This window comes from Cucurbita pepo, unplaced genomic scaffold (assembly GCF_002806865.2).
Source record: "Cucurbita pepo subsp. pepo cultivar mu-cu-16 unplaced genomic scaffold, ASM280686v2 Cp4.1_scaffold000895, whole genome shotgun sequence".
Taxonomy (NCBI): domain Eukaryota; kingdom Viridiplantae; phylum Streptophyta; class Magnoliopsida; order Cucurbitales; family Cucurbitaceae; genus Cucurbita; species Cucurbita pepo.
Window position 1 is genome coordinate 1 of NW_019647103.1, and position 10,146 is coordinate 10,146.

Sequence of the window (10,146 nt, forward strand, 5' to 3'; positions counted from 1 at the left end):
GAAAAATTTTGGGAGTAAAAGGGAAGGAATAGTGACAATGCGAAATTTAGATTCATGCTTTAATAGATTCCCTGCCCAGAGTGGGAGAGGGGGAAACTCCATGAACTTCCAACGAATCGTAGTTGACTCTAGCGCTTAAATTTCAATTTCCTAATTTGTTCATCAAGGATATGTTAGTAACTTAAATTCTTATGATTTTGCTTTTGATTTTCTAAAAGGTCACGTACCAATGAAGATATATTTCTTGTTTATAAATTCATGATCATTTCCTAAACTAGTCAAAGTGAGACTCCCTCCGAACAATCCTCAACAAATTTAACCCATTAAAATTTAATAATAATTATTACGTGTCTCATTCATGCTAAACTTTTGTTGTCCATGAGCCAAAACAACACAACATTTAATTAACAAAACACCAAAGTTCATTAATTTGCTCGGTTTGTCCATGAGCCAAAACAACACAACATTTCATTAACAAAACACCAAAGCTCATTAATTTGTTCTGAGGTTGTTACACAATCAACCAGATACAGAAAAAGAACCGTCAACCAGATACAGAAAAAGAACCGTAACGCCCCTTGTCCTGAGGTTGTTACACAATTAATTAGATATAGAAAAAGAACTGTAACGCCCTAAATACGTCGCTAATAGATATTGTTTTCTTTGGACTTTTCCTTTCGGACTTCCCCTCAAGGCTTCAAAACGCGTCTGCTAGGGTAAGGTTTCTACACCCTTATAAATGGTGGTTTGTTCTCCTCTCCAACCAAGGAAGGATATCACGAGAACTCAACAAATTAAATACATCAACACAACAAATGAAAACTTTAACTTATTAGAATTATTAAATGAATCACCCATTCAAGTGTAGAGTTTAAATTACAGAGCTATATGAAAAGTAGTGAAATTTGCAGAAACAGTGCAAGCAAGTTATTTACCTAACAATAAAACAAAACAATTATATAGATATTTGGGGAAAAAGAAAAGAAAAAAAAAAACCCCAGAAAAATTCAAACTAAAGAGCTCCAATTTTCAAGGTGAGTTATTCTCAAGCCGAAGGAATCTTGGAATTTGTAGGTTTCTTCCCAGTGCTCCGCAAAGGAGTTTACCAAAAGCTGCTTTTTCTTCCTTATCCAGTATTCCTTATTCCTCACCTTTCAGATTTGAACAAAGTTCAATCCAATTTCAAAATTCAAAAGCCAGTGTAAAACATGACATCCAATCCCATAGAATAATTGAGTTCTCATAATAAGGTTAGATATTATGTATGCTTGCAGAAGCTTTACAGTTTACATTATCCATAGAGTAGTACATAGTGAATTCGAAGCCGATCCGATCACGCCCTTGATTAACGCCCTTCGTATTCCTCCATGAATGCATCATTGAACTTCTTGAAGCTTGCCATGATTTCAGGCATGTCTTCCTCAGCAGGTAAGATGGTTGTCCTCAAATGGAACACCCTGCAAATAAAAATCAGCCAATGCCAATGACCAAGATACAAGAAGACCTTGCAAATAGAGAGATTATGATAGAGTATAATATTATTANTGACCAAGATACAAGAAAACACCTTGTAAATAGAGAGATTATTTTATAATATAATTACCCTTCTTTCTGCCCAAAACCTGAGCCTGGAACAGTGGANATAAAAATCAGCCAATGCCAATGACCAAGATACAAGAAGACCTTGCAAATAGAGAGATTATGATAGAGTATAATATTATTACCCTTCTTTCTGCCCAAAACCTGAGCCTGGAACAGTGGAGATTCCAGTGGCTTCTAAGAGCTTGAGGCAGTATAAAACATCAGGAACTTTTCCCAACTGTTTGGCAGCCTCGATCGCTCTCGGCGGGAGGCGTATTTGTGGGAATGAATACATGGCACCTGTTAACAAATACTCTTAGTCTTTTTAATCTAATATCATAGCAATAGAATTTTGAGAGGGAAGAGTAAAAAAAAAATGAAACATTCTAACAAAAAACAGTTTACCTTCTGTGAAATTGCAGACTACATTTTTACAGCTATTGAATCCATCAGTCATTATTCTTGCCCTTCTCCTCAGTGATTCAAGGATCCCCTTGCTACAATCCCAAAAATGATAAATGATCATAAGAAGAAACCAGACAGCCATTAAGAGGAGGATGTGATGCTAGCCATACCTTTCCCTAGAATAATGATCATAAGAAATNCAGACAACCATTAAGAGGAGGATGTGATGCTAGCCATACCTTTCCCTAGAATAATGATCATAAGAAATATCACCAGGCTTGGGTGGGTTGACCATCAACCCCATCTGCAAATAAAGAAAGCAACTTTCCATATGAGAGAATTCAGGCAAGCCAAATATAAAGGTTAAGATCAAACATATAACACATTGAGTTGACTCACAAATATCTGAGCAGGAACGTTTGGACTGAGTGATATAGAAGCAACCTTATATATTTCATCGACCGTCTGCATCATCGACGATTCAATGTTACACAAGTATCATAAAAATGCTGGATGGAAAGTAATGAAATTGAATGGTAATCTTATTAAGTAATCAAACCTTTGGAGGAATGTTGGTCATCTCGAAGTATCCACCCCGCTGTCCACATTCTCCCCAATATCCTTTCGACACGGTGTGAAAAGAAATAAGCTGCAGTTCCTTGCTAATAGGTGGACCCATATCTAGTAATACCTGAGAGATACAACATATCATATCATCGAGTTGAAAACTGAACCGAAAAGAAAATGTTGAGAGGCTCAAACATGACGATTTTACCTTTCTTGAACTAATGAAGGGGCGTTCATCCTGGTATACGTTTTGCTGATACACCTCATCTCCAAGTAAGACCAAATTTTCTTGGAAACAGAAGTTCAGAATCTCTCTCAGATTTGCTTCACTAAGACATTGCCCAGTGGGGTTGCCAGGATTTATAATCACCATTGCTCTTATCTGACCAGAAACCAACATATAAGACACGAGTTATCAGTATGACTTTGGCCTGAAGATATAAACACACTCAAACATAAATGTCTACCGAGCTATGTATGCAAGGATCGACTAAGATACCTCGGTTTCTAGATTCAAAAACCGAAAAGTTATATTCTTGGTTTCATGTTTTTATGGAAAAACTGCATACAGGATTTCGCTTTCACCAACAAATATGGTAAATGTACTAACATTAATTCCTTTGGAGCGAGCCTGAGCAACTGATTGGCGAAGGTCATTGATGTCAAGACCCCAATTCTCAGTCTCTTCTAGGTAGTATGGAACAAGAGAGCCCCCAAACAGTGCTATTGTAGCCGAGTAAAGAGGGTATTGCGGAACCGGGACCAAAATCTGATAAAGCATCAGTTTAAGCTTAAAATGCAAACAGAGAGTGAAGAGAATGGGGAAAAGCTATTCAAGTAACATATTTTGCAAGAAAAAGCAATCAAATGGTCATGGTCAGTCAAGAAATAATACCCCATCCCCTTCACCACGGATAATAGTGTTCAATATCTGCATTACACCTTTACTAGCACCATCGGTGAGGTATATGAGTTCTGGATCGCTGTCATAACAGCAATGAACAGTAAGGATTTTAAGGTCATGAATCTAAGAGCATGTCTGAAATGACTTTCTAAACGCTTTAAAAATAATAGAGATATCATCATTATCACCTTGGATAGCCATCTCGCTTTCCTATAAAGTCTGCTACTTCCTTCCTAATTGCAGGAAGTCCTCGAGAATCGCTGTAAGCACCTAGAAGTATTTTGGAAGGATTAAATGCCAATCAGTTCTATGTAGCTTCTTGAAGATCCTAACTTCTATGAAACAAATTTCAGAACTTCCTCAATCAGTTGTACTTCCAAGTTCCATGCTATTACTATAGAAAAGAGCATCTGAAACTAAAACTGTCCTCACTTATATGATTTCATGACACCCCTCCTCACCGGCAAGATCGTTCAACGATTAGTCCAGCATCACTCTAACTTGTGAAATCAAATTAAGAAATTACCTAGCCCTCCCGGAATCAGTGAGAGATAACTTTTGGCTCTTGCAATAGCATCAGCAGGAAATAATAATCCTACATTAGGATCGTCCAACAGAAAGGGAGCTTGACAAAGAGCAACAACCTGTAGAAGCAAGGGTTAGGTAGTATTTATGGTGACCCATTGGGACAGGAGTTGACTTCGGTCACAAATGAAGCAAAAACTTTTATGTTCGTGTTTACTTAGTCACTGAACTTGATAAAGTGTTTAATAAGTCCTTCAACTTTCAAGGACCTATTGGATACAAAATTATTGGTTCAAAGGTTTATTAAACACTTTTAAAGTCGGAGGTCTATTAACCATAAAATTGAAAGCTTTGACATCTACTAGACACTTATATGTTCGTGGACCTATTAGATACAAACTTGAAAGTTGATGAAACGACAAAAAAGGATCAAAATGCAACAAATGAAGTGGCTGTAGTAACATACCTGACGTGGAAAAGTCAATGGCTTCTGTCCAAGAGCATGAGGATTCCCAACATTTGTGAAAATAATCTGCAGAAAATTTTGAAACCATGAGCAATAGGAATGTTTGGGCCAGAAAAATTGCTCTGAATGAGACTGAAACATGAGATAGCAAGGGTGCGAGTTGAAAGTGCCACCAAAGTCCCGCTTGGAGCTCAAGCTCAGCCTCACGATTTTAAAACACGTCTGTTAGGGAGAGGTTTCCACACCCTTATAAAGAATGTTTCGTTCCTCTCTCCAACCGATGTAGGATCTCATAATATAAGTAGGATACAATATCTCCATTGGTATAAAGCCTTTTGGGTGAAACCAAAAGTAAAGACGTAAGAGCTTATATCTAAAATGGACAAGATCATACTGATGTGGAGATAAATGCCAAGTTTATTCCAAAAACTTATTGCAGGACAAAAGTATTGATCAAAGGTGAAACATAACCAATTAACCAAACTCCTTAAACAATCAAAGCATACCCTTTTCCCTTCTTTTTGAAGCTCAGAAGCTCGCAGATACAATTCTCCTCTCACAGCATACTGAGCCTTTTTCACATTTTCATTAATCGACTCGTAGTCTAGTGCCTTTTGTGACATGATGATATACTTAATCTCTAGTAGCTATTACTCCAGCTAAACACAATCTGCCCGGAACCTGAATTTTAGAGAAGTAAGATAAATGAGAAACCAAATGACAGAAATCACAGGTTATCAAGTTTCATCGGGTTACTATTGGGAATACACACACAAAAAGAAGAACAAAAAACTCCAAACCTATCAACTTGAGTTTTAGATTAAGCATTTGGGTTTTGTGTATGCAAAGGACAGACCAAAAAGCTTATAGCTCTTTTGATTTGGGCATTCACATAAACGAGGAAGAAATCAATATACAATTAACAAACTACACAATAAACATGCAAAGAAGATAATCTACAGAAAATGGGAAGCGAAACAGTCCCAAATAGAGAAAAAATTGATTCAAGCGTTTGCAAGGGGAAGGAAAAGAACTTGTTTTGTTCGAGGCAAGCGCTGCAGGAGGTAGTGGAGCTCGTGAGCGAGTGACACAGAATTGGGAGCAGCAGGGGTGGCTCAGTTTTTGTTGGCAATGAGATTGTGAACGAAACGATGCAGCAGAGCCACTGAAATTTGGAATGTGGATTTTTCCCTTAAAGAGATAAAGCTGATGCACCAAAAGTGTGGCGCAGCTTCATGCAGAAACTTCAGTTTTGATAAGAGTCCAGAAATTTGGCGGTTCTGTTACGTTGGCTCATGGTCGTATTCGGCCAATGAAATCGGCAAGTAGTGGCGGGTGTTCCTTTTCAACACACAAAAATCAAATTCTATAATCTTCATGATCTTTAAAATAAATACTATATCCAAATTTAAATATTCTTTATTATTATTATTTTTTTTTCATAAAATAGCATTAAAGTATGAAGTTATGGTATAAACTTTTTAAATTTGAATTATGTGGTTTATTATGATTACATCTTAGCAACGAACCCTTTTTATTATTATTATTGTAAAATTGAAAAATTGATATCGATATCGATATCGACATTAATTTTGAATGAACATCAATATTGATGTCCAATTTGTCAATTTAGGGTATGCCAATTCGTAATCCCTTACTTTGCAGTAAAGCTTGTTTATATTATCGCAACATCATTTACAAAATTAAATTTTTGATGTATTAATTGACATTTCTATTTGTGTTAGCATGGTAAAAGGTCACATCTCTAGTTGTGTTACTTTTTGTTATTGTATTTTCTAAAAAAATATTTTATCTAAATAAATTTTCAACCTATTTATTTTTTAAAATTTCTTATCTAATAAAGATATAATTTAAATTTTGAATTTGTAACTAGATTAATTATTGTTTTAAAATTCTGAATTTATAAAAGATTATTTAAAAGTTACCAAATAAACACGTCGGAAAGTTCCAATAATTTATTAATAAGTAATTCACTGTCCTTTTCCATTTTTGTAGTGTCTAAAAATAAATTAATGGATTGGGTAATGAGTCAAATGACACGGAAGGGCAAAATGCAGCCGGCCTCGGGAAATCCGCTCTGCAAACATACTAAGGTTGAAACGTCGTCGTTTGCGATATTTACATTTTTACCCAGCAGAACAACGCGCGCTTTTATATGCCCGGGGGTATTTTTGACTGCATACTATTCCTGGCACCAGCAACCGGAATAGACTTTATACGGTTAAAGAGGCAACCAAGTGCAGCATAAAACGGCGCCAGTCGCGAGAGTCACATCGGCCATATGGCGGCAAACCGCTCTCTTCTAATTCTGTTCAAAAGCCCTAACACACGCGTCGAATCCTCTCGAAGTTCGTCGTCGGTAATAGTTTCTAGAACATACGCCATCGGATGTTCAAAGATAAAGAACCGCATTGCGTGCGAGATCAAGAATTTCGAGAATCCTTATCCGTGGACTATCGAAAGCGTTCCTGGTACTGATCCTTTTTCCTCAATTCAAAATTCTGCTTCTACTTCGTCCTCCGTACCAATGGCTGCTGCCTCAGTCGCCGCCGCCGGTCTGGAATTGTCTTCTAAAAGCGACGCCAAGAAGATCTGCCTATTTTTCTGCGCGGAGACGAAGATTCTCGCGGAGAAAATCGCCGCTGAGTCCGATGGAATTGAGCTACGTAATATCTCATGGAGGTTAGTTAGATTATTTTAGCCATAATGTAGGAAATATCTAGGAAAAGCTTCATTCGATAGTTTTCTAATCGTTGCAGTATTTTTCATTCTGACTACGGCTTATCGCTGTGACGATCCAGAATGTATAGCTGTGCTTTCAATTGAAAGTCTTCATTTCATACCTCAAAATTTCACCGCAGATGCAGCTGTTGAGATTGTAATGCTCCTGATCACAACGTCGAGTTGTTGAGATTTTGGAAGCTCTCCTGTGTTTTCGAACTTATAGTATTTTCACTCCATAACAATATTGCGTATTCTGCTGGTGGAAAATGTATTTACGTGCCTCTCATCAATGATTAAAGCATGATAAACACAAGCTGTTTAAGTTTCTAATTTCTACTTGTATTCTAGTTAAAATTTCATCAAAATCAGAAATCCTTTGGATTAATGCTTACTACGTTCTTATGTTAGGAAGTTTGAGGATGGATTTCCGAACATATTTATACCTAATGCACAAGGAATTCGTGGACAGCATGTGGCTTTTCTTGCATCCTTCAGTTCACCAGCTGTAATCTTTGAGCAACTCTCCGTTATTTATGCTCTGCCGAAACTGTTCATCTCTTCATTTACGCTTGTTCTTCCCTTCTTTCCTACTGGAACTTTTGAGCGCATGGAGGATGAAGGAGATGTTGCAACTGCTTTTACTCTAGCGCGGATCCTATCGAATATACCTATTTCAAGAGGAGGACCGACGAGCCTTGTGACTTTTGACATTCATGCCTTGCAGGTTCAATAGCTACTATCTACAAATATAAAATGAGCAGAACTTTCCTTTTTAGCAGATAACTTACCTATAAGAACCCTTCGTCACCTTTTTTAGTTCTTTTTTCCTCTTCGGTGGCTGTCTTATTAAGCTCTTCTTACTCTTTTTCATCAGGAGAGGTTTTACTTTGGAGACAATATTTTACCTTGCTTTGAAAGTGGAATTCCTTTGCTAAAAAATAGATTGCAGCAGTTGCCAGATTCTGACAATGTAAGCTCTTTGTCTTCTATGTACTATTGTTTCTCTCCACGTGTCTGTGTTCATTTATAGCTTACGTTGATATGATTGTGGTATTTTCATAGAAGTTTATTTTAGATCGTCCTTGATTTTTTAATATTTGTCTCAAAACTGCATTGTGAGACAAGATCGATCTAGAATTTTGCAGTAGAATTGTTGAATAGATTTACTTTATAGTACCTATCTCATTGAAGTGACAGAATTTTCTGCTTTCTAGGTGGCAATTGCTTTTCCTGATGATGGAGCATGGAAAAGATTTCATAATCAGCTGCAGCATTTTCCTACGGTAAATAGACTATATATGTATATACTTTTATGAAAACTTTCATTCAGAAAAAGTAAATGAAAGAATGATAAATAGATTATGTTGAATCTAACACGTCCTTGTCGTGAAGAGAATATGATAGACTGTGTGAGGCCCATAATAGATATCAGTAAACAAGGAGATCAAGTGTAACAGGCTCTCCACTGCTCAGATAGCTGAATAAGTTACTTTTAGTTGTTAAGGCATATTTTTGCTGGTTAGCAATCAGTTTAGTTAATATCCGATTCTCCACATTTAGCAAGTTCTGGAGTCAAGATGGTATTAGAGGAAATATGAGAAGTACAATGTAGAAATCTTTTCTCAGGGTGAATAAAATGAGTCCTTGTCTAGAAAACAGAACGGCCATTAAATAATCACGTAATGGATTTAATATTTATAGAAGTATTAAGTTTTGCTAGCCCTAATATGCTTATGGGTTTTCACAATTGCCACAGTAAAATTGCAAAATACTAGGTTTCACTAAGATTGTGACAAATTTTTCTAGCTGCTAGCAGCGGAGTTGAACCTAACCAACTGTAGAGTGATTTTCATATACAAGTTTTTATGTGAACTTGAAACATTAATGGAAAGAAAGGGGTGGACTCAAAAATTCAAAGAACAATTATATAATAGGAAGTCAATTAGGAAGATTCTTACAACATAGGCATTCAGATATCCAATTGCTCATTCGGAACTCCCTGAACAGACACTCAAGCAGTAAGAACTGAACTGAATTTACTTGAAACAAGGCTGGGACCAATTGGAATTTGACATCATCTTCCTGATATTTTTTTAATAACCTCGCTTGGATTAACACCAAGGAGTAATGTCCATGAGGACTTCGTTTTCTTTGGCATTTTGTCTTTCCAAATAACCTTCAGAATGTTTCTCAGTAGTCTCTGATTTGTACACAAACTGCTGAAGTAAATATTTCACAGAGCAGTCCACTGATTGCTCCGGATTCTACACCCTTCTATCTGGGCAATTTCTTAGAGGTTAACCATAATGCTCAGTAGCCTCTTGGCCTCTTCAAATTTTATCTAATTGGCTTCATAGGTGATCTTGAAGATGTCAGTGAAAAAACAAGATATGCTAAGGACTTAAATTACAATGCGAATATAAGTCTTAAAATTGTGTCTTGTATTGAAACTATGCCTGTTCTTAAAGTTTGGACTTGTTTTCTTGAGTTCAACATGGGGCGTAGAGATTCAAACTGATCTTTTAGTGTGTGTATGTGTCTTAATTAATTGAATTAAACTCATGATGACTTAAACCTTTGATAGACAACATGTCGTTCTCAATTATAGGTTCAACTATACCACTTTTTGGATAACCGGGAGTGGGAGCTTGGCTCCTTCCCCATACCAGGTCACACCCGCCCCAAGGCCTGGACCTGAGTCTTTGGTGCGTTTTGGACCTACAGCCTTGAATAACTGCTTTAAACTCCCTTCTGGCCATCTGTTATATTCCATACTCCGACACATACTCAAACAAGCAAGGGAGATAAACTATGGTCTAGACAAACATATAATTCAACTGTGCCCTCCAGGATATATTTTCCACGAGGAACATTGCATGATAATCTTTATTCTGCTATGCTAAACCTTGTTCTAAGTTCTGCTGATTGCATGATGATCTTGTTGATACTTTAG

General features: G+C 36.8%; 2 protein-coding genes across 2 annotated transcripts; one reads left to right on the plus strand and one right to left on the minus strand.

Annotated features, from left to right (window-relative positions):
* Positions 1-1,199: 1,199 nt before the first annotated feature.
* LOC111785992 (glutamate--glyoxylate aminotransferase 2-like) lies at positions 1,200-5,769 on the minus strand. Its single transcript, XM_023666348.1, has 14 exons — positions 5,483-5,769; positions 4,955-5,129; positions 4,449-4,514; positions 3,984-4,101; positions 3,646-3,727; positions 3,449-3,536; positions 3,164-3,322; positions 2,762-2,935; positions 2,546-2,677; positions 2,386-2,451; positions 2,226-2,290; positions 1,987-2,078; positions 1,725-1,881; positions 1,200-1,457 (listed from the first exon to the last, which is right to left on the minus strand). The coding sequence occupies exons 2-14, from the start codon at positions 5,069-5,071 to the stop codon at positions 1,346-1,348; spliced, it is 1,428 nt and encodes a 475-aa protein (XP_023522116.1). The 5' UTR covers positions 5,072-5,129; positions 5,483-5,769; the 3' UTR covers positions 1,200-1,345.
* A 924-nt stretch (positions 5,770-6,693) lies between these two features.
* On the plus strand, positions 6,694-8,476 carry LOC111785993 (ribose-phosphate pyrophosphokinase 4-like; the record flags this gene model as incomplete). Its single annotated transcript, XM_023666349.1, is given in 4 exon segments — positions 6,694-7,151; positions 7,602-7,917; positions 8,068-8,163; positions 8,408-8,476. Coding segments are annotated over 4 exon segments (882 nt in total), but the record flags the coding sequence as incomplete, so codon positions are not given.
* Between the last annotated feature and the right edge of the window lie 1,670 nt (positions 8,477-10,146).

Excerpts from the sequence above, each read along its gene's own strand:
- LOC111785992 (XM_023666348.1), bottom strand. The coding sequence starts at position 5,071 with ATGTCACAAAAGGCACTAGACTACGAGTCGATTAATGAAAATGTGAAA. Across the intron at positions 1,882-1,986 it reads AGTCTGCAATTTCACAGAAG|GTGCCATGTATTCATTCCCA; the intron begins GTAAACTGTTTT and ends ATTTGTTAACAG. Across the intron at positions 1,458-1,724 it reads GGTTTTGGGCAGAAAGAAGG|GGTGTTCCATTTGAGGACAA; the intron begins GTAATAATATTA and ends TTTTATTTGCAG.